Here is a 25,330-nt window from a genome sequence, read left to right as displayed (position 1 = left end):
CATGGGCAGTAAACAAGCCAAAGGTTGGTAACAAGTGTTTGCAGGTTGGGATCAAGCAGAAGCATAGTTGAAGAACAAGTCCAAGCTCGGTAACGAGTCGTAGCAAACATATGGACGACAGCAGGAGTGACAAGAGAAAGACATTGGCTGGAGAGAGCACATTAATATGGCAAACAGGAAGTGAAAAGCTCCCTTGTCACCTCCTTCCATGTTCGCCTCCAGGATTTCTCCAGAGCTTCTCCCATCCTTGGAACTCCCTACCCCAATCTGTCCAACTGTCTTCTAATCTATCCATCTTTAGATGATCCCTGAAAAACATTCTCTTTAAAGAAGCCTATCCTGCTTCTAACTAATAAACAGTTTTACTTCCTCCATCAGCTCATCCCCCACAGGTATTACCTTTTGTATCAACTGACCCTCCATTATCATCTAATGAGCAAGGCCCTCTGATTCCTCTTGTGCCAAAGTGTAATGTAACTGTAATGTCTGCCTTAATTTTGTTAAGTACTTGCGCAGACAATTGGTGCTATATAAATCCTGTGTAATAATAATAGTTTGACAATAGAGCAAAAAAGAAAAAACGATGATTCTAATTGCAACAAACTGACCCAGAAGAACCTGGTACACAGATATACTGGGCTTTCTAGCAGATTACCCCTGGCCACTTTCCAAAAGGCTAAATCTGCTTTCTCAGGGTCTTCTATTCCATCCTGCTTCTCCGTCTCTAGGTTTAATGGCATGACTGTTGTATTCAAAGGATAAGAGGGATTTAAAATCTCTACTTTCTACCTTGCTAAAAGCAAGAAAAGCCTCATTCCAGGAAGATCTGTTATCACACCTGGAAATTCATTTTTGGTCTTCAATCCCAGAGATTACTAGTTCTTATCTATTCTTTTTCAAAGGCCTCTGGTTTCACTCTCCTTTGTGAAAACTATCTTCAAGATGTAAACTACTGTGCAAAAATCCTAGGCAGGTGTGAAAAAAAGCTGTAAATTAAGAATGCTTCCAGAAATAAAATTGTTAATACTTTATTTTTATTAATTAACAAAATTGAAAGTAAATGAACAGTAGAGAAATCCAAATTAAATCAATATATCAATAATCATTGCTTTCAAAACGGCATCAATTCTTCTAGGTACAATTGCACACAGTTTTTGAAGGAACTTGGCAGGTAGGTTGTTCTAAATATCTTGGTGAACTAACCACAGATCTTCTGTGGATGTAGGCTTCTTCAAATCCTTCAGTCTCTTCATGTAATCCCAGACAGAATTGATAATGTTGAGATCAGGGCATTGTGGGAGCCAAACCTTCACTTCCAGGACTCCTTGTTCTTCTTTATGCTGGAGATAGTTCTTAATGACATTGGCTGCATATTTGGGTTCAGCAATCACATTGCTCCTTGACGCTATTTTTGTTTATGAAACTTGGTTTTATTTATAAAGACGTTCTATATCACAACCGCTAAATCTGTGGCATGTCATACTTGCCACCTCCTCCTGTGCCAGGATTTTGCACAGAGCGGCCCCTATCCTCCTGGGGTTCCCCCCAGGGGTGCTCCTGGCTCCTCCTCTTATTGAGTGGCCCCATGGAGAGCCGCTTTCCATGTGTGTACTCGTGCGGGGGAGCTCCCGTGTCCTGCTGCTGCGTCCATTGACAAAGACAGCAGGACTCGGGGCCCACTCCCGTATACCGTGTCACTGGCTTTAATTTACAGCACCAGGAGCCAATGGCTCCTGCTGTTATCAATCTATCCATTGAGAACCTGAGACAGAGGCTGAAGCTGCTGTGCTCGTCCCTGTCGCTGGAAAGACTGGGTTCAGGTAAGTAAAAGGGGGGCTCTGGGGTGCTGCTGCACTACAGAAGGTTTTTCACCTTGCACCTATGCATTAAGGTGAAAAACCTTGACGGTTTACAACCCCTTTAATACCACAAATAATAACAAAATATTCGATTTTTACTTTGCGTATATCATGAGTTTGGTAATTGTAGCGAAATGCTTAAGTAATGCATTACGATTTAACTAAACCCATTCAATTTTAGTCAACTAAAATGTACTGGATATTTGAGTCGAAAATACAACTAAAACATTTCCGATGATAAAATACGACTAAAATGGGATTTTAGTCAAAAGACTATGACAAACTAAATCAAAATTTGCATTCAAAATTAATACCCAACAGGACTTGGAGCATGGTAACAACAGATATGAGTCTTGCAAGCTGGGGGTGTAGTCTACAACTCCCTGACTGTGGGGGGGACATGTCCTCACAGCAGAAAAACTATCCATCAACAGTCTGAAACGGAGAGCCATCAGACGGTCTCTATAGTATTGGACCTCCCTTCTACAAGGTCACCCAGTCAAAGTATAGTATGACAATGCCACAACGGTAGCCTTTATTAGTAATCAAGGGAGCACCAGAAGCTTAGCAGCCCTGAAAGAAACAAGTATTGAAATAAATACTCTCATGGGTAGAAACTTACATTCCACCCCTCTTGGCCATCCACATTCTTGGAGTGAACAATTGGCAGGCAGATTTTCTAGGCGGTCAATGCGTAGATCTGGGGGGTGGTCTTTCAAAATCTCTGTCAAAGGTGGGAAAAATCAGATGGGGGTAATGCTGGTCTCCAGGTTCAACAACAAGCTAAACAAATCTGTGGCAAAGACCTATGATCCTCTAGCCTTCGAAGTAGATGCTCTGATGATTACTTGCACTAAATTTTAACTGGTTTATGCCTTTCTTTGATGAAGATGCTAACTTGACAGCTGTGCAGTGTAGAAGAGGAATGGGTCCTGGTGATTCTCATTGCGCCAAAATTGGCTGCAGAATAATGTGGTACATAGACCTACTCAAACTGTGGCCTCATGGAGTTGGGCACAAAAAACATTAAGAACCTGACGGGCATTATAACCTGTGCAGCTACACAATTTAGAAGGTTTTTTTCTTTCCTGTTTGCTGTAGCAATACTGTAACTTTTTATATCTGTTTTTTTTTTTCAGGTGGAAGACCTTAAATGGCAGTTGGAACAGAAGGAGCATGAGCTTCAGTCTATGAAGCAGCAACTGGACATGACTGAGCAACGCAGTCATAGGGAGTTGGAAAGTGTCCAGATCTTGCTTCAGGTACACTATACTTCCACTCCTTCACAGATTTATAATCCATCTAGACATTTGATATGCATTTATTAATATCTCTCTAAACCTAAAAATGAAACCACGTAAAACTTTAATATTGTGTTTAAGCGCTGTAGAAAATTTAGAAGTCTCGCCCATTAGAAGGTGTGATGTATATGTTAAAGCGTTAACCCCCCAAAAAAACACAGATTCTGTTCCTTTAAAGCATGTTGCACAGTGCTTGTGCTGTGTGCATTGGCCCCCTGTAACATCTGTAATACCTGGCTGATCCTGCCTGGCTATATCCACTCCCCTCTGCAAACAGACCACGATGATCATGGCTGCTGAGCCCCTGAACCCCCCTCCCCCCCTTTTGTGTGTCACCTAGTGACAGTTCCACCCTATCCCCCTTCTGCTGCAGGAATAAAAAATATATCTACCGTATATACTCGAGTATAAGCCGAGATTTTCAGCCTCTTTTTTGAGGCTGAAAGTGCCCCCCTCGGCTTATACTCGAGTCATCGCTGTCTGCCCGCTCGATCAGCGTGTCGAGCAGACAGACAGCGGCCATTCTATTCAAAAGCCGCGCCTCCGGCTCCGCCTTCGCCTGTGATAGGCGGAACACTGAATTTCCCAGCAGCCTGTGTTCCGCCTATCACGGACATCGTATCATCCTCGTACTACGGACGAGGATGATACGACGTCTGTGATAGGCGGAACACAGGCTGCTGGGAAATTCAGTGTTCCGCCTATCACAGGCGAAGGCGGCGGCGCAGCTTTTGAATTTTACAATGGCCGCCGACGAAGAGGGCACGGGACGGAGGCAAGGCAAGGCACGGCACGGCACGGGACGGGACGGGGGCAAGGCAAGGCACGACACGGGACGGATGCAAGGAGGCAAGGCACGGCACGGGACGGAGGCAAGGAGGCAAGGCACGGGACGGAGGCTCGGGACAAAGGTAGGCTGGACACACACACACACACACACACACACACACACACACACACACACACACACACACACACACACACACACACACACACACACACATGGATGGAGACACACACAGGGATGGATGGATGGATGGAGACACACACACACAGGGATGGATGGATGGATGGAGACACACACACACAGGGATGGATGGATGGATGGATGGAGACACACACACACAGGGATGGATGGATGGATGGACACACACACACACAGGGATGGATGGACGGACACACAGGGATGGACGGACACACAGGGATGGACGGACACACAGGGATGGACGGACACACACACAGGGATGGACAGGCATGTCTCACCCTCGGCTTATACACGAGTCAATAAGTTTGCCAGTTTTTTTGGGGGTAAATTGGGGGCCTCGGCTTATATTCGGGTCGGCCTATACTCGAGTATATACGGTATATACTATCCGTTCTTTATGCTAATAGAATGCCCCACTGTCTCTGTGTTTCATTAAAAAAATACCTCCTTCACCGTATCTCATGGTGATCACGTGACCGGCCGTGTCTCCTTTCATTCTCGTGTCCTGCTGGCGTGAGCGGGGAAACCTCTGCCGTGCCCGCTGCTTCTGCAGGACTGGCAGAGGGGGGATACACAGCTGGTTACATGAGTGCCGGGAGCTGCCGTGAGATACGGTGACGTTTTTTTTTTTTTTCTTTTTTTTTATGAAACCCAGAGACGGGGGCACTCTATTAAGATACAGAACAGATAGTGTATATTACTGGAAGTGGGTTAACAAGAACTTTAAGTTATACATTCAACCAGCACATTTGCAAAAGTGCCTTAAAAAGCTGTCTTTATTTAAATGGAAGCAAAGCCACCTAAAGAGAATCTGTCATGAGAGATGAATGGAGGCCGCCATTGCTGAGAATGCTAGTTTCTTGATTGACTTTCAGATGCTTTGTGGCTGACCCAGAAAAGTTCATAATTTCTGATACTTATTTACAGAGGCATTTTAAATAGTCAGTTTTAAGTGACTGGTAAATGTGCTGGCCTATTTTGTTTTCGATCTCTTCATTTCTGAAGGGCAAGTATTGCTTCCAAACACAGTCATAACAGACTCTAAAGGAACAGTCATTGAAAATAATCATTACGTTCCTTGTATGACAGTGGCCTGTACAGGGATAGCTATACTTTTTGATCCACAGCATTTTGCTAGGCAGAAAGTTCAATAATGTGGTTTCCCTGTTGCTTAATACTTAAGGTGCAAGTGATGGGTGCACTTTAACCTGCACATATAAACATGTCAGAGGGCATATTTTTGTGCATTTTCACATGAAAATTACAAAAAGTATGACATCTCGCAAACTGTGTGTTCATTTGTATCATAGATACATTTTACGCAGGTAATTGTTTGATTTTATATATTTGGATGTTTATTTGGAGCCTTGTTTTTTTTACCTGCTCTTTCTGTCCTTCTTAGAATCTAAAGTCTGAGCTTGAAGTTGTTCGAGAGGATCTTACTATGACCCAAAAAGATAAATTTATGCTACAGGCAAAGGTGATTGAGCTGAAGAATAGCATGAAAACCTTGCTGCAGCAAAATCAGCAACTGAAGCTGGATCTTAGACAAGGTCGTCTAAAGAAGGTGCTTATCCAAGTGTCATTTATCTTTTAAAGCAAAAATATTTTACTCCCATGAGATAAAAAAAAAAAAAACCCTCTAACGTGATTTTTTTTTATTTTTATTTTTTTTAGTTCAATCTGATTTTATTATGTAAGAAAATATAACATAGGAGAGATGGGAAATTGTACACATAACGCAATTATTATATATAAGTTGTGTCATATTTGTATGTTTGTTTAATTCTGAACGTTGGTGTCTAGGTAAGTCCATAACATAACTCAATTGAACTTGGTATACACCACCATCTGCTGTATGGGCGGTGGAAACTTGGATAGTAACACACCAAGGTGTATGATATTTCAATGATCAAATTTTCTCGATAAGGGGGATTGTTGCATGGATCACATAATTTCCTTTAGGTGAAACAAATTTGTTGCGGTGCGATTGCTTGAAGATTACATTCATATGTTGAGAGGTGTTGAGAAAAGGAAGAATAAGCTTTGAAACAGAAAAGGTATGGATAGAAGACACTCCATCTAGGTTAAACAGTGGTAGGGACAGGGTCTCCTTCAGCCCAGGAGATGACTGTGTAATAATGGAACGTAGACCACAAGGTCCAAGTCTTAGATAATTGCTCATCTTTACCCACTTCCTGTGCCACCATTCGTTCCAGGTCTCTAATTCGGTCCACTTCAATTGCCCAATCCACCCAAGGAAGGTACGGTTGTCAACCTCTAGTGTCTGGATATTGCCATCCTAGCCGTAGCCTGGAAATGGGGCAATATGTCTTTCTTTACTGATTTGAGTGGCCCTGGGAGCATAGATAGAAGGGCTACCTGAGGTGAGGGCGTGATGGATATCGCCATTAGTTGGATGTTGAGAGAGTAATAAGGAGGGGGTGGTTGCGGTCAAGCAGGGGTCTGCACGAAGGACTTTGGCGTGTCACCGATGATCCTCTCTTTGCCAGGGTCTCAATTCCAGCCCAGGCATAGCCGATGGAAAGGCCGGAGTCACAAACAAGGGGGTCGTGGGCCCCATTGGCTTAGAAATGAATCTAGAGGAAATCGGTCTGTTAAAGATATGTACTGTTTGCCAGGCCTTCAGGTGAACAGCAGCTGTCCACTGTAAAGCACAGAGATCGATTAGGGTCATATGGACTTCTAATTGAACCCATAATTTAGATGGAGTGGTGGAACCAATCCAGTATTCACTTGAGTATTGCAGCCTTATGATAAATAGAGGCATCTGTAACTCCAGCACCACCCAGAGTCTTCGGGAGGCAAAGTGTTTTATAGCGTATCCTAGGTCGGCCTCTTTCCAGATAAAATTGGAGAACATCTGGTGGAGATGTTCTCCAATTTTCATTTTTCATTTCATTTTAAAAAACTAAGAAGGTATGTGAATAGGAATTGTTTGGAGCAGGTATAGAAGAACATCCATTTTCAAAGTATCCACCCTGCCTAGCCAAGACAGACGCCCGGTTGCATAGTTGGACAGATCTATCTTGGTTCTATGGAATAGGGGGGGGGTGAAGTTCTTAGAAAACAACTGGGTTACATCTGTGGGTTCATGGATTCATAGATAGTGAATGGAGGTGGAACTGGTCTTAAAAGGAAATGTGTTTGAAATTTGTTGATGAGCCTCTTTTGGCAACGAAATATTGAGTATTTCTGATTAACTATGCTTCACTTTAAAATTAAAAATTTTCCTAAACTTTCTAAACTCCTGTGTAATATTGGAGATGGGGACAACCGTAGTTGGGTCGCAAACATTAGCATATCGTCAGCAAAGAGGGCCAACTTGGTATGCTTAAGGCCTACCAAAATACCTTTAATAGAATTACTGCGCAAGGCAATGGCCAAGTGTTCCATACCAAGTACGTAAAGGAGAGGAGACAGAACAAAGCCTTGTCATGTCCCATTATGAATAGAGACCAAGTCTGGCAGACGGAGAGGAGTACAGGGACATGATCCGCTATAACATGTGGGGGCCCAGACCTATTTGCATTAAGGACAAACAAAGGATTGGCCAGTCGACCCGATCAAATGCCTTTTCTGCATCGACAGTGAGAAGGCATGGGGGGATATTGTGAGTACAAGCATGTTCAGTTAAGAGAAGGGTTTTCAGAATGTCTCTGGCTTCACGTCCCCTTACAAACCCAACATGATCCAGGTGTATCAAATGGGGCATCAATGGCTGCGTTCTATTGGCTATGACCTTAGCAAATATTTTTAAATCTAAACCTATTAGAGCCCTTTCACACTGAGCCGCCCAGACGTCAGCGGTAGAATGTCGCTATTTTTAGCATCGCTTTACCGTTGTTTTTGCGGCGCTATTTGGCTGCTAGCAGGGAGCTTTTAACCCCCGCTAGCGGCCGAAAAAGGGATAAAACCGCCCACAAAGCGCTGCTACAATAGTGCTTTGCCGGCGGTTCAGCGGTGCTGGCCATTGATTTCAACGGGAAGGGGTGCTCTAGGAGCGGTGAGTTCACTGCTCCTAATGCACTCCAAAGAAGCTGCTGGCAGGACTTTCTGACGCCCTGCTAGTGCACCGATCCAGTGTGAAAGCCCTCGGGCTTTCACACTGGAGTGAATGGAGCCGCTGTTTTAGGGCGCTTTGCAGACGCTATTTTTAACGCTATTGCACCTGCAAAGTGCCTCAGTGTGAAAGGGGTCTTAGGGATATGGGCCTATAATTTGCACACAGGGTGATGTTGGCTTCAAGTGTTTTCCCGACAGCATGACAGGCATTAGTAACTTTACTTGGAACACACCTGTTGGTTGCAGCTTAAATATGAAACAGCTGAAATCAGTATACCCTAAAAGATGTAATCTGGCAATAATACGTTAACCATGAACAGTAACTGTAAGGTCCCCTGAGTAGATGTATCACAAGTGTTACTATTGAAGCACTCAAGGGTCAATCTGGAGGGTTCAGTAGGTCATCAATCCCCGCGGGAAAACTAACCTGAGCCTCAAAGTCTTATACCATATAAAGTTAATACATTTAGCAGAGATGAGAAGATTCAATAGTTCCCCTACAAACCTCAGCTGGGCCAGGCACACCAGCAAACAGGGAAAGGGCCCAAAGTTCTATTAACCACGCGACCATGAGGTGTCCGATCCAGTACTTTGAAGGATTTGTATCTATAAGGGGACATTGCAGTTAAAAAAAAAAAAAACTTTCCCAGTGCAGACCTAGTAGATGATGTAGGCAACGTATGCAATCCCTGAGTCGTGCTGAATGTAGGCACACCAGGATCATGTCAATGATCAGTGACGGAAAACCGGATCAATCTTCTGGTGAAGCAGGCCGTCGCGTTCTAGAGTCCGCAAACATCGATCTGGACCTTGGACTCCTATGACGTTGTGGGAGTGGTTTATGGCCGGTAGTCTTGAACGGTCGTCTGGCGGGTCTAGCCAATTTGGAACTTCTACTGGTTCTTTCTACAGAAAGAAGTCATGGAGTTGGTCCGCATCTGATGTGACAAATTGACTGTCGCTGCTGGTCACCTTATTGCTGAAAGGATGGCCCCAGGTGTAGGTTGCAATAGCTTGACGGACCACTCAACGCATATGTCGAGTGTTGCGAGAAAGGTCCTGGTAGAGCTTAATTGAGGCACCATCGCATTCCACTGGACAAGAGCACCATGCCTTGTGCATTAGGTTGTCTTTTAGGGTATAGTAGTTCATCCGACAGAGAACGTTTCTCACATCGACCACTGTGATCCCTTCTCAGCCCTCCCACTCTATGCACTCGATCTAGTTTGATAGGGGACGAGGCCTCCCTGCCCAGAACTTGGTTGAGGATAGTGATGACCGTGGGCTTTAAGTCCATGCTAGATGATGCTTATGGTATGCCCTGCAACCTGACATTATTCCTGCGGTTCCTATTCTCACGGTCTTCTATGCGGAGCTGGCGCTGCCTTATACAGTGCAAATGCTCCCTGAATGCAGTCTCAAGTGATGTTATATGGACCGCATGGTCATTCTGGATGACAGTCAGGGCTGATACTGCAGTTCCTTATGTGGAAACCTGCTGTTTAAGGGCATTTAAGTCTCTATGGAGCGAGGTTTCCATTTTGATAGCCCAGGACTCAAACTCTGCCCAGAAGGGTCGTAGCTTCAAATCTAGATGAATCCCCTGGGGCCAAAGGAGTTGTAGCCTGGTCTGCTGAAATGCATGGGGCATCAGGGCTTACTTGCCTGGATGTAGGAGCCAGTAGATCAGTCTGGGGAGCTGAGTACTCTGCGGAGTCCTCACAGACATTCACCGTCGCCTGAGCAGGGGGAGGAGGCTTGGTTTTCCCTGTGGTCCAGGTGGGCGCCATCTTGTCCTTGGAAGTGCGTAGTTCTGACTGAGATGCACAGAGCAAGTAAGGCTGCCCTGCTGCAGTTCAGCAGACTCAGGAGGGCGAGAGCTGTGTGCCAACATGACTATCGCGGATGTGTGATGTCTGTAAAATAGCCTGCCAGCATCGGGAGGACAGGGCGCTCAGCAGTGCACACCTCCCCGTTTTTTTTTTTGTTTTTGTTTTTTTACTCTTCACATTAATATTTAAACCTTCTCATATAGTCACAGGTGTAGTTGTAGGCATTACACATCAATTCTCTAGTCTAAATAACCACTTTGTACAAAAAGGCTTCATTTTCTTGCAGTCACCATTCCATCTTACTATGGTTATGTATAAAGTCAGTGCGCACACCCCTTTCAAAATAGTATGTGCAACTTCTGCTGTTTGAGTGCCCACAACTGCACAGCACATTGTAAAGCAAGCTTCTCTATTTGTCAGTGCTTACATCCTTATAACACATTGTGATTTGCATAATAATTTTTTTTAATCATTTTTGATTCTTTTTTGTTTTTGTGTCTCATACTAAATATACTTTGATATCCATTTAAAACTGTTTCTAATATGTTTTTAATCTTCTTCTTTTTATTCAGCGGAAAGAGTTGAAAGGAGATATAACCTCATCCAATCCAGTAACTCCAGTTAAGATACCAGACTGCCCAGTACCAGCTTCACTACTAGAGGAGCTCCTGAAACCTACTTCTTTAAGCAAAGAACCTTTGAATAATCTAAACAGCTGTCTTCAACAATTAAAGTAATACATTTACAACTACATATTATTTTTTCTTTTAAATTATTTAAATAAGATATAGAATAAAACAACCTCTCTGTCAGGCTTTGAATTCTAAGAATGTTTGATTCGTTCTGATATCCAGGGAATTAGTTCATAACTAATTTGATTGGTTCAGATATACAACTATGGATGTAGTTTTTCCATTTTAGTTCCTAGATGTTCTGGCTTTTATGAATAGATATTGTCGTCTTTGATTTTTGTTTTAACAATAAAGAAGGCTGCAGGAAGACTGGGAACATCCAGAGGTGGCCAGAACAATGCAAATATCTTAAAATAGGTGGGAACACATCCAGGAGTTGTGCCATTCAAGAGTTGCTACTGGAGTTTCCAAGAGGATACAAGAAGACGGATGAGTCACTGCACCATACTCCACTTATAACTAAAATATTACTTTGGGGTAGACTGACATTTGGGTTTCCAAATCGAAATATGATAAAGTGTACCTACAAGGTTTTGGAATTTAATGACGTCTTGCTACGTTGTGTTTCTTACAGCAAACAAATATTGATAATATACTGTACTTGTCTCATACTAACCTTTTTCCCAATCCATCAAGATCTCTTCTATGCAGTCCTCTAGGCACCACACAGCCTGTTATCAGAATCTTGGTTGTTGGACCCACATAAGTGTACCGCAACTCCATTTAATCCTGCATAGGATTGGATGCAGATAGCAGTGCCCATGAACATGTCCAGCAGAGAATATTATGATAGGAGGCTGGTCAGTGCATAGCCAAATTGCCGGTGAATTGGAGACAGGGGAATATAAGACAAGGTGGTTGGGGGTAGGGGGTAGGAAGAGTTGCCCAAATAAGTGTAAGTTTTAAATATACATCTATAAAAAGATATGAATAACATAAGAGCAGTTGCCCTCTACCAAGGATGATATAATTGTACAGTTTGTAATTTTTTTATGTGTACCCCGCTGTTAACATACACATACACTTGTATTTTCAGGCAAGAAATGGACAGTCTTCAGCGTCAAATGGAAGAACACACTTTTACTGTACATGAATCAATGACCTCTTGGAACCACATTGAAGGACAGCTACAGGACTTGGATGAACCTGTCCAGTTGCCTCTCACTAATTCTGGTCTCCTCAAGAACGATCAGAACTTCAATAACAGTGAGACAAAAAGAACTGAACAATGATTCTGAACTCTTCAGTTATTTTACAGCTGCTTTCTAATACTGGAGGGTAGGAACTCTGTGTGTGCCTGCCTATACCAGAAACATATGCACACCAAAAAGCACAGTGTAAGAGGGTCTCTCTTAACACACCAATTATTTATTGTAAATAATATATATATATATATATATTCAGTAGAGAACCAAGACGCTTGGACGTTGGAAGAGAACATGGAAGATACCTGTTGGAAATCACACACATATATGTGCCTAAAACAATCCTGCTTTTGTGCAGGGGTCCTTCCTATAACAGTACATAAGGAAGATTACAGTTAGCATCTGGCATTATTGTCAAAGGCCTGTTGAGGAAGTTCATCTGTGGGTCATCTCAGGAACTCTCCTCACACAAATTACACAAAGTGGAGGAGGTTTATACCAGATGAATAAGGATGTTTTACATACTTGTCTACTCATGTCAGCAGTCAATTCAGCTAAATGATCATCATTAAATGTTTCATTAACTGCTGTGCGAATAAACCTAAAAATATAGCTTGCAAATCAATCCTAAATACGACTTGTAGTCCTTTTTGTGATGAGCACACCATAATGGAATACTTGTATAATAATAAAATCTATACATGGGTAATTTATTGTTTAAATGTGTTTTCTGCATTCATAAAATGTTAGAAAACACTCCACTAGTGTCCCAATGGCTGGGTTTCCTGGTTAATAAGAAAATAAACCATCTGGGTTTGATACCTCTATGCAATAATACCAATAGGTATTCCATAGTAAAAATGCCCTAGAAAGCAGAAGCAGGACCATCATCCTGCTGTGAACATTGCTTGGCAGACTGAAACCTAACTATTCATACGGCTGAATTGTTTCTGTAAAACTGCAGAACCAAAGCCCCTAGGCCTGATAATGAGGAACAACTGGGTAGGGGGGTGTCTGACAGATGCAGATGGGTCAGAAGTAGGTGGGGTGTATCACAACTGTAAATCCACTTTAAATTGACCATCCAATGGCTAGGTATACTATACTTTATTTTCTGATCTTTGTTGTTACCTTTTTATTTTCAGCGTTTTCGGTCTATGTACCATTCTGTGCATATGTGTTGTATTGCACTCAGAAGTTGATTTTTACAACTGACATTGATCATTGTGATTTTAATGTGCACTTTGAGTTACATGATGTTTCATACTACTTTTGAATGTAAATAGATAATCATTTGTATATGTTTAAGTTGAATTTGTTAGATGGAACAATATTATTTCATTCATATTTAATATAATTTGTATCAAGATTTTCTTTGAATGTTCTGTTCCCACCGCACCTTTTTACCTTACAAAGCAATGCCCCTTAATTTATGCCATATGGGTAATTTTTCATTCTAACATTACTAGACCTGTATCTTGGAATTTATAGTTTTGCTGCCTGCAAGATCCCATTAGGATGGCATCTGCCACTAAAATGGTTAGCGTAGTGCCCTCCTTTTACTATAACATACAAAAGGTTTTGTTTGTTTTGACCTGGATTTGCAGTCATGTGCATTTTGGTTGTCAGAAATGTTTTTTTTTTTTTTTCCTGGATTACTGTTTGCAGAAAGAAAGGTATCCTACAGCTGACACGTGTGGTTTTATTTGCTTTACTTATGAAGTTACTTTCCCCTATGCTGCATCTTTTCCTATTAATTATTTTACGTTTGAGCTAAAAATTCACACTGCTAATGTTTTATTTATCTAGGTACAATAAGTTAAAATTTTGTAATAGCAATTCAAAAAAAGAATCTCAGCATGGTGTAGCCTGTACTGTTCAAAGGTTTTAGGACAGCAATGTTGGTTCTTTAATGCTGCTCCAAAGTGAAAACAATAAAAACTTCAGACAACATTATAAGGAAAACTGTGCTGAGAGCAATATGTTAGCTGTCATTGTTGTCCTCTCTGAAAATTCTAGTTATCTGACTAGCTTCAGTCCATTAATTCACTGGAGCAGAACAGGTATGCAGCATGAATAATCTCATATCTTTTTCTGTTTTCTCGTTGAATCAGAAAATATTGAAACCATTGGATCAGCTTAAAAGCCAAGAAGCTAGCACTTTTCGTAGCAGAGGCCAGCCTACAGATTTCTTTCAGCCTGTGTTTTCACTAATGCTATTTCCTATGACATTTACACATGTGTCACAACTATGAAGTAATCTTGAACATAAGCTTGAACGGTAAACTAGCTGTCTGCTAGTGCACCAAAACTCTGAAATCTCAAAACTGCAAACTAACTTAAAGTGGGATATCATTATTAATATTTGGGGAAATTTTTTTTTTATATTGGTGAGCACAATATCATAGAACAAGTACAGTAACTCCCTAAAACACTTTTTTGTTTCTGTATGTTATCCTTAGAGGAGACCTTTAAGCTGACTTCACACTTGTCTGCGCCAGTACTGTGCATTAAAGGAAAAGTTCACCTTTACAAAAAAATAATAAATTCACATTTTGTTTTTGTATGTAAAAAAATATGCATTTATTTATTTTGTAATGGACCTGTAAAGCATTGCACCCCCGATCACAAAATCGGAATTGTAATACCACGGTCCTACAGACTGTCTGTGTATCTGTCTGGCCGTACCTCCTATATGGGCAGGCAGTTACACTGTGACGGGAAGCATGAATGAATTACGACAGTGCTCAACAGCACCTTGGTAGTTTATTGAGAACTACAAGCCGACAGCCGCAAAGGCTGTCAGACTTTTATAGTTTTCCTATCCACAGAACACTGTGGATGGCCACATTTGTTGCAGAGTGTGACAGCTATCAGGGGGGTGATCTCCAGCTTTCACAACGGTGGATCGGGGAGAGCAGGGGCTAGTGCATATGTTACATATTACACCCTGAATATGAGTGTAAAGTTACAAAAGGTGAACTTCTCCTTTTAAAGCAGCCAATTCACGGTAGCAAGCAGAAAAAACATATCTGTGCCTGCTTTTTAGAAGCAATGCAAAAAACGCACATCATTGTGGTGTGGATTTGGGTGCAATTTAAAAGGGGGACATTGCAGTGGGCTTCTGAATGAAATGTGGTAAAAAGAAGAACCAGCTCCAGGTGTCTACTTCCTAATGACCTCTCCCTTCTCAAGCGTGGGTGCGGCTCAGTATGCAACCATATGCAAAAATTGAACAAAAAGGTCAGGTGACCGCACTCCAATGAAAATGATTTCTTATAATAAATCCATGCAGCATGGATAAAACCTCCAACGCGTTTCACTGGTCTTGTACTGGTGTGAAACACGTTAGTGGTTTTATCCTTGCTGCATGGATTTATTATAACAATAACTAAATCGTTTTCATTGGAGTGCGGCCATCTGGACTTTTGTGTTCAATTTTTGCATATGAAATGTGCTGGTGATTCTCGCTGTATACTAATTCTAGGCACTATAATACAGGAATTCATTAATATAAATTTCCAGGTTACATTTTTTTTCTTTCTGTATTATTCCATAACAGCCAGATTCAAATATTCTTTAAGTCATTTAAAGCTGAACCCCTCTCAAATCCCTTTCAAACCAATCTCTCCAGCGACCCAGTGTCTGCATTCTTCCACTGAGTTTGAAGACTTTGGCTGCCTTGATTTGCCAGATGAGGTTACTCCTGTGCATAAGCACCTGGAATGTTGAGAGTGTACTCTGAGCTTCTCTTGTGCAGCTTGAGTGTACAATTATTCGAATCTTGTTGTCGGCTTAAAAACTTTTATTGCAAAGGAGACCTACAAAATATCTTCTAGTGTGAAAGCCTAGTGTTAGAAATTATTTACATGCTAAAGATTTGCTTTTTGTTTACGCACTACACATTACTGACTGGATTCACATACATACCACATACCTTCACTGACTGTATCAGTTAATACCCTCAACAATATTACACTGGGGATTGTATTAGCTTAATGAGGGAGTATTTCATACCTGTATCAAAAAGCCATTAACCCTTTCCACCAATCTTTCCACTTTTATTGACTTGTCATAGTGGGCACTTGGACAACTCCCCGGGCATGAAAGTAGGACTTGATTGGAGGTGACATTCTACTTACAAATGGTAAAATGCCTGTTTCTACATATGCCCATAGAGGCTACTGATTCTGTATAAGTTGATAAGCGGCATTCTTATGCATTTTGAATGGTTTATACATGGACTACTGCCGTTCACAGTAGCATACATTTATTTTTTTCCTTTCATTAAGTTATTTTTTATTTTTTGTGATATACAATACCTGTTTTTTAGCAAGGGAAAAACATTCCACATTAATAATTATGCTACTAAAATTAGTGTGTGCTGTAAAATGCATCCAGCACTGCTCCTGTTTCTTGCTGGAAGCCGCCATTTTGTTGAAGCCCAGACCAGTGACTTATTGAGAACTGTCCCCCTCTTCTTAGACTCAAAAACTGTCACTTTCTGCAATTAAAATGTATGCATTTCCAGTCTTGATTGTGTGTCTTAACTCAGCTAAGGAGGAATTCTGTAGTAGTGGACAGTGGGTTTACAGCAGCTGATGCTGACATGCAGGGAGTTTAGGAGTTGGGGTGTCTATTTTATTTGTTCTGTATGTTTTATAGATGTAGTATTTGTAAGGTTGAGTACCTGAAACACGTTGGCCTTCTGTCCAGTATAACCACCATGTAGTCAATAAATGATTCATATTTGTGGATAGCACCTGGTTGCCGGATTCATTCAGTGGAGACACTTTAGCCAGTGCATGGGTTTATCCTACTCTGGATGGCTACATGGTTCAGAAGCATTTTTCTTTTTATATTTTAAAGTATAGGCGTTGTTTTATGTTTGATTAATGCACAGAAGGTACACAAGGATTCAAGTAGGAATACACATGGCTCTTGTATATAAACAATATTTTCTAGCCCAGATTTCAGCATTAAAGCTTTTTATTGTCACAACTTACAAAAGTAACACATACTGTATATCAATAACTTAACTAACTGATGGTATGTACTGGATAGTAGTCAGTGGATCTTTGTTGCTTAGATCTCTGGGGCTCCACCTGAATAAATGGAAGATGTCAAACAGCAGAATTCGATTGCTTTGCATGGTCTAAAGCCAGATGTGTTAGGAATGGCCTATGGGATGGCACTAGAGATTCAAGTAGAGAATGCTCACTGTCAGGACTCTAGAGAGAGATCAGCATCCCTTACACCCACCAGCATTTATTAGTAGTAAAGGTTTTGGGTAAACTTTTGAGCTGGCAGTTACTACAGGCAATTTGTTAGACATTTCAACCGCCTTTCAATTTTAAAAACAATGGAATCGATCAAGGCAGGCTTCCAATATCTTTGTTATATAAACATACATATGGCGACAGAGGTTTTTTTTGTTGCTATCAAGAGGATGAATTTGCTAGAAAAGTATCCTGTGTATAGTCAACATCTTTTTTTTTTTTGCAGTAGACTGCTGAAAGTAGACATTGATTGTTGCACAGTTTATTTTTGTTTTTTAAGTTATAACAATCGTAAAACCGTAACATAATCTTTTTGGGTTGATGACTTGTGTTCTGTCAGTCTGTGGCAAGTTGTGAAACAATCTGGTGGATAGCTTGAAAATGTGTTGTATAGTCAAGGAATTGTTTTCATTGACAATGTTTGTGCTATTATTTATAGAAAGGAAAAATGTATCTTAAGGACATTTTATTATTATTACATGTGGTATATTCCTATATAATGTTACAGCTTTTAAACTGTTAAAACTGTACATATAATGCAGTGTAAAGCATGTGGATCGATATGTGCATAAGGAGTCTCTTTCTTTTTTTTTTTTTTTGTGAAATAAACTATTTTTGTTAATATGTTGTTTTCTTGTCTTAGTAAAAATCATATTTTCTGATTTTCCACCTTTAAAGTTCTTGTTAAGTCGCATATACTGTATAAATAACTTGCATCCTTTCTGTTTTAGGAAGAAATAAAGCACAGTATGTCAGTGTTTTTTTGTTTTGTTTTTTATTAAAATCCTAAACGCCTTCTTGCACAGCTCCGCTGTGTGGTAATTTGACCTCCTTCCGCTCTCCTTCCCTGATCTAAGGAGAGCAGCGGGGGTGGGGGGGGGGGGGCAGAGATTCCCCTCTGACGTATGCCAGCCAGTAGAGGGAGGTCACTTGACCGCACAGAGGCACTGTGCAAGAAGTTATTTAGGATTATAATTTAAACTGACATACTGTGGTTTATATTTGATAAAACAGAGGGATCGCAAGGGATTTATATACATGTTACTTACAGGAATAGTCTACACAGACTACTGAGTTGACAGGCAGGGAGGAAGGGGGAGAGACTGACCACACAGCATGATGACTGAGGGATGTAAACTGACCACGGTATGGTGGATCAGAAGCCATGATTACCATGGTCATTACTAGAGCTGCACGATTCTGGATAAAATTTGTCTTTTTTTTTTTTTTTTTGGAAATTCTACATTTTATTTTCAACAATTTTTATACATTAACACACATACAATTTCATTGCATGCGTATCGCAAAACATATCTTAAATATATAATTTCATTTTTCATCCGATTATACATAAACACATTATAAAAAAAAAAAGAAAAAACAAAAGGTGATTAGATTCTCTCTCTCCTCCCTCCACCCCTGGTTCCCCTTCCACAAGTGCCCTGCTGTATTCTCTGGTGGATACGAAATGAGACCAAGATTCCCATTTTTATTAGGGGTGCACCGAATGGGTTTTTTGGTGCCGAAACCGAAAAATACACTAGGCTGAAAACCAATACCGAAACAGCACCGAAACCAAAAATGGCTTTGTTTATATATAAAAAAAAAAAAAAAATGATTTATATAAAAATTGTCTTATATTATTATTCATTATAGTATTCATATTCAATTGAATAATTACTTTTATGAATAAAAGAATAGTCCAGTAATGTAAATTACAGTACTTTAATAAAGCAACCCAAATAAATTGAGATAAAAATAAAATACATTATAAATTAAAGTTATTGCAGCATATCCTGCAGTGCAGACTGCAGTCAGTGCACATTGAAGCATAACAAAAAAATAAAATAAATAAAAAACTAACAAATATAAATAATATAAAAATAAAATGACTAAGACCAAGAAGACTTAAAGTCTTAGACTTTATTAAATTTCAACTTAAATCAGAACTAGTATTAAATTCAGTTCTCTCTCTCTCCCTAAGGTGTCAGCGGCTGTATGTGCGATAAAAGTGTATGTATGTAGCTGCGGGTTACATACATAGTCATACAGTAGACCACACTGTTTTCCGGCCCCCGGGTATGAGCGGAGACATCCCGGAACACCGACTACAGTCTGGTCTACAGCAGCGGTGCTCAGACAATCACAGCAAGCAATGTAGATTAGTCTACAGTCTGGTCTACAACAGAGGTGCTCAGCCAATCACAGACTAGTCTGTGTTACTGGAAGTCTCCGCCAATGTCTGGAACACAGTGTGGTATAGTGTATAGTACTGGAGTATGTAGACAGCCACAGATACAGAACATACAGTTTTGCACATGCAGTGGGCTGAAAGCTTAGGGAGAGAATCAATGACTGACATAGTTTATTCCAACAACAAACTATGTCTAAAGAACAAGATAATATGGCAGAAGGCTGTTATTCTGTTTCGCAGTATCTAAAATATATACGTTTAACATATGCTAAATGCAATAAATATTTTTAAATTATTCTCAACTTGAGAACTGTAATAATTTTTTTTTTTCCCCCCTAAGTTCTCTCCCTAAGGTGTCAGCGGCTGCATGTGCGATAAGTGTATGTAAGTGCGAGTTACATACATAGTCATACAGTAGACCGCACTGTGTTCAGGCCCCCGGGTATGAGCGTAGACATCCCGGAACACAGTCTACAGTCTGGTCTACAGCAAGCAATGTAGACTAGTCTGTTTCTGGAAGAAGTCTCCACCCCAATCTGGAACACAGTGTGGTAGTGTATAGTACTGGAGTATGCACATGCAGCGGGCTGAAAGCTTAGGGAGAGACACAGTTTGGCCCAACAGCAACAAACAATGTATGATGTGTGTGTACAGTACTAAAGCTGGAGTTCTCTCTTAAATTGAAGAAGTGCAAAAAAACTGTAGAAGAACTACAATGAACAACCAACTAATGGCAGTATGGCACAACTAAACAATTGGAACATGCTGGTAGTCAGTCATACTATGTTGTATGTTCCATTGTCCAATAGCACAGTCCAATGCCAATTCATTTACTATGTTCAACAACATGGTTAATGAATTGGTCTGTGCTACGGACTTATAAATCTATTTTAGTAAAAGTGGCAGATTTTGCTATAAGAACAAAAGTTGCTCAGCTTTCTCACAGGAGAGACTGTTTCTCTTCTCGTCAAGAATATGAGATGCTAGACTGAATAGTCTCTCACTCTCTGTACTGGTGCTTGGGGCAGATAAATATCTGCGTGCAATCTGTGCAAGCAAAGGAAAACGTTTGTTGATGCGCCAGTACGCAAGGGGATTGTCACTTCTGGCGATAGGCTGTTCAGCTAAATAAATGTCCAGCTGTTGGGTAGCTGCACTTGTTGTGGCACTGCTATGGACCGGGGTGCATTCATGTAAAATTTCTTCAAACATATCCGATATGGAGGGAGCGTGTTCCTCTTAACTTGTATGCAACCGTTTCTTCTCACTTTCCTCTGTGCTTCACCTCAAAACTCCTTCCCCAGATGCTTCCACCACCTCCATTTGTGCCTGTATCATTCCCGTGCACGCTGCTTTTTCTCAAAGTTAAAATAATTTTCTTTAAATCAAGAATCTAGAACTGTTGCAATGCAGTACAGAGGGTTGGACTTGGTGTCTTGAAACTGGTTGGTAAAGGCCTCCAGTAGAGCCGTTTTTACGCCATGGTCTGTTTCTATCTCTCTTCCTAGCAGACGCTTCAGTGCGGCAATCAAAGGAATAACTTCAGAAATGGAAGCATTATTTGATCTTATTTCTTTTGTTAACTGTTCAAATGGAGATAGAAGAGACAAAACTATTTTCAACTAACATCCACTGATGTGTGCTCAGTGTTGTCGGCAGCTCGTAATCTGCAATGTATGCAGCTAAAACACGCTTTTGTTCAAAAAGACTTTGCAGCATATAGTAGGTGCTGTTCCAACGAGTGGCTACATCTTGCTGCAGTAGTTTTGGTGACATTCCAAACTGTATCTGCAAAGTTTGTAATCTGGAATAAGCAAGCGGAGAATGCTTAAAGTGACCCACAATTTTTCTTCCTTTTGATACAATATCAGATATGGTGCGCTGACTCAGCAATCCTTCTTTCACAGTCAATTGCAGGGTGTGTGCCATAAACGGTATGCTTTTAAAGAGGAAGTAAACCCTAACCTTTCATTCCCTGCAAAGGCAAAGCATAATGGACTACTATGCATCACATAGTAGTCCATTATGTGTCACTTACCTGACACAGGAGCCAGCGAAGTCACCACTGTCCCCTGTAGTCTGGCGCATCCATCTTCTCAGTGGGGTCTCGCAGCTCCGCCGCTGTCATTCGGCGAAGCCGCAATGACGTCACTCCCGCGCATGCGCACGGGAGCCGACACGTGCGGCATCTCCGTCGTTGAAGATGCCGCGCTGCCTGTCTTCGGGCAAATATCTCCTAAACCGTATAGGTTTAGGAGATATTTCTTGGACCTACAGGTAAGCCTTAATCTAGGCTTACCTGTAGGTCAAAGTGTGTTGTAAGGGTTTACAACCACTTTAAGTTCACTGTCCTCCATTGCCTTTGCCATTATCTCGGACAATCAAATGCACTTTAGACTTCTCAATGTGCCAAGCATGGATTTTAAAATGTCAGCTATTGCTGCTGCTGTATGTGATCCAACAAACTCATGTGCATTAAGTAGGATGTTTTGCAATTGAAATTTGTCATCTATTGTTCTGGCTATTTTTATATCTCACTTAAGTGATTAACGATACCAGAAATAAGTGATTAAACCTTTGTCTATATACGAATAAAAACGAACAATAACAGTGCGAAAAGATAAGCAATTACCTTTATTTATACAGAAAATAAACTTTAGAATAATTAGAACTTATCATATAACTCAAGTGATGTTACAAGTACGGTGTTGCTTAGGCTGCAAAGATAATTTAGGCCATATGGTTACTATAGACATACACTATCAATAGTGATGGCCGAACGGTTCGCCCGGCGGTCGTTTCGCGGCGAATTTCGGCTGTTCGCGGTCCGCCCGTTCGGCGGACTATTGGCGCAGTTTGCCCGGCGGACTTCCGTGTTTACTGTGTAAAAGAACTTTGACCTATGATGACACATCCATCATGGGGTACAGGACAGCCAATTGAGACATTACATCACATGGACAATTGGACATTCCCCCTAACTTATAAATAGACCCGATCCGGCGGCCATTTTACATTCTTCCTTCTGTCACTATAGGGAGAGGTTGCTGTGTGGAGCAGGGAGAGATTGCAGTGACCCAAATCGCTAGCTATTTGGTACACAAAAGTTATTTTCAGGACTGGTGTAGGTGTTAGGTGTATATAGGTTTGCTGTGCTACTGATTGTTGCAGCAGCCTGAGTCAGTTTAGAGAAAGGGACAGGACGGTGTTTCTGCTGCAGGGACAGTCAGTTTAGTCATTAGCTGTTACTATCAGGTCCACAAAAGTGCTATTCCAGTTATTGTTCCAGTAGCCTCTGTTTTGTCAGTTTATATAGGGACAGGCAGGAAGCAGTGTGTGAGGCAGTGAGGGTCAGTTTAATCAGTAGCTGTTAGTATATTAGGTCCACAAAGGTTCTTTTCAGGACTGGTATCAGTGGTATGGTAATAGGCTTGTACACGTATAATATTCCTTTCTTCCAAATATAGAAAGAATATTATACTTGACTGCTGCCCTTCTGCTGCAGTCTGCTAATCATTCACAACCTACTTGTTCCACAAAGCTCCTTATAAGGACTGTTAATAACCTGGTGTAGGGTGCTATAGTACATAGGGTTGAGTGAGATACAGTCTGCCATTCTATAAGGACTGGTATAGGTCCACAATACATAGGGTTGAGGTGCACTACTGCTGACTGACTGCTGACTGACTGCTGCCCTATACTGCAGCAGTCCTTCATCAGTATAGGGACTGAGAGTTTTGTCACAGGGTCATTTAAAAATGACAGGAAAAGGCAGGCCCTTCCGCAGGGGTGGTAGGGGTAGGGCAGGAGCAACAGGCTTGAGCCAAAGTGGGAAGTTGCAGAAGGCGCGTTCAATTACTTTAAAGGACGCACCAGACTTGGTTGAGTGGCTCGCTCAGCCTTACTCTTCTGCACCCTCCTCATCCTCTCGATCTGCACCCTCTTCTTCACTCTCTATGTGCACCCCCAAAGACACTACCACCAACAACACCACATACCTTCCGCTTGAGTTCGCAGGAATTATTTTCCGATCCATATCAAGAGGACATTTCTGATGCGCAGCCACTCTTGGCATTGGATCAGGAAGAGGAGGTAGCAACAACCGCAACTCAGCAGTCTGACGACAGTACCCAGATAAGCCCAAGGAGGAGGTTGGTCCCCGGTGTTGCTGCCTACTCCGAGATCTCTACTTATAGCGGTGGGGAAGGTGACGTTGATGATGACGGGTCTAGTGATGTCACGTGGGTGCCCACAAGAGAGGAAGAGGAGGGGAGTTCAGAGGGAGATATGGACCAGCAGATAGGGAGGAGAAGCAGGAATAACTTACATTGCACAGGAGGGACAAAGCAGACTGCAAATGTATCAGGAGCGAGTCATCGACTATGTACGGTCACATCTGGCGCTCCCAGGACACCGGCACATGGCTCCGCAGTGTGGGCTTTTTTTAAACGTGTCCGCTGCTGACAATAGCGTTGCCATCTGCAATCTTTGCAGTCAATGCATTAGTCGCGGTAAGCCCAACACTCACCTAGGGACGACCACCTTAAGAAGGCACATGAGCAGCCATCACCGAGCCCAGTGGGAGCAACGGAACACACAAAGCCACACTGCAGGCTCTCACCGTCCAGCCTTGTCTTCTACTTCTCCTTCTCCTCTCTCCTCACAATTGTCCTCCACTCCACCTTCCATCACGCCAAGCTCACGTTTTTCTGCAAATAGGCAGGCTTCCGTGGGCCTAATGCTCGAGCGTAAAAAAATTACGACGCCGGATAACCCTCTTGCCCAACGGTTGACGGCTGGCTTGTCAGAACTGATAGTCCGCCAACTACTGCCATATAAACTGGTGGACTCGGAGGCCTTTCGCAAATTTGTGGCCATTGGAACACCACAATGGAAGGTCCCAGGAAGGAAGTATTTCTCAGAGAAGGGCATCCCAGAGCTATATGGCCATGTTCAGCGGCAAGTGAATGTATCTCTGGCACACAGTGTCGGTGCCAAGATACATCTGACCACAGACACGTGGTCTAGCAAACATGGGCAGGGAAGGTATATCACTTTTACTGCCCACTGGGTGAACCTTCTGACTGCCGTCAAGCATGTAACCCGTGGCACCCGTGTAGATTTGGTTTTACCGCCACGGATTGCATGCAGGCCTGACTCTTCTCCTCCTCCTCCTCCTCCTCCTACTCCATCCTCCTCCCTCTCCTCCTCGGCTGACTCCTCCTTTTACGCTGCTAGCGTCTCTTCCGCTGCGCCGCCCAAGCTCCCCAGAACCTATTCGACATGCCAGGGGAGACGTTGCCATGCTGTGCTGCGTCTGTTGTGCCTGGAAGCCAAGAGCCACACTGGCCCGGCACTCCTTTCAGCTTTGCGTTCACAGGCAGATCAGTGGCTAACACCGCTCAATTTGACAGTTGGTAAAGTGGTGTGTGACAACGGTGCCAATCTGCTTAGCGCATTGAAACAGGGCAAAATCACACACGTGCCATGCATGGCACACGTCTTAAACTTGGTCGTGCAGCGATTCCTTGTCAAATACCCTGGGGTCCAGGACATCTTGCGGCAGGCAAGGAAAATCTCGGCCCATTTCAGAAGATCTTACACGGTCATGGCTCGCCTTGCTGACATTCAGCGGCGACACAATCTGCCGGTCAGATGTCTTATTTGCGATTGCCTGACGCGATGGAACTCAACCTTCTATATGCTTGATAGGCTGCTCCAGCAGAAACGTGCAGTTAACGTCTACCTGTATGAACTCTGCGGCAGAAACGGTTCTGGGGAGCTGGGGTTTTTTTCACCGCGCCAGTGGCTGCTCATGCGCGACGCATGCAGACTTCTGCGCCCATTTGAGGAGATCACCAAACTGGTCAGTCGCAGCCATGGCGCCATCAGTGACATGGTACCTTATGCCTTCTTTATGGAGCGTGCTATGCGTCGTGTCATTGATCAAGCTGTGG

The 25,330-nt window shown here is 42.2% G+C and overlaps 1 protein-coding gene across 2 annotated transcripts in view; it reads left to right on the top strand.

Annotated features, from left to right (window-relative positions):
* Window positions 1-17,801, top strand: part of GOLGA3 (golgin A3) — a 173,973-nt gene extending 156,172 nt beyond the window's left edge. For both annotated transcript variants that reach the window (XM_077461724.1, XM_077461723.1), the window contains exons 21-24: window positions 2,999-3,121; window positions 5,548-5,712; window positions 10,636-10,796; window positions 11,792-17,801. In XM_077461724.1, coding sequence (XP_077317850.1) covers window positions 2,999-3,121; window positions 5,548-5,712; window positions 10,636-10,796; window positions 11,792-11,987 — 645 coding nt within the window. In that variant the 3' untranslated portion in view covers window positions 11,988-17,801. The remainder of the gene's footprint in view (window positions 1-2,998; window positions 3,122-5,547; window positions 5,713-10,635; window positions 10,797-11,791) is intronic.
* The last annotated feature ends 7,529 nt before the right edge of the window (window positions 17,802-25,330 follow it).

The sequence above is a fragment of the Lithobates pipiens genome, unplaced genomic scaffold (assembly GCF_037356315.1).
Source record: "Lithobates pipiens isolate NorthernLeopardFrog02 unplaced genomic scaffold, aLitPip1_a1.2 Scaffold_3, whole genome shotgun sequence".
In the NCBI taxonomy this organism is placed as follows: Eukaryota; Metazoa; Chordata; class Amphibia; order Anura; family Ranidae; genus Lithobates; species Lithobates pipiens.
The sequence above is the reverse complement of the archived record's forward strand: the minus strand, read 5'-3'. Positions and strand labels throughout refer to the sequence as shown.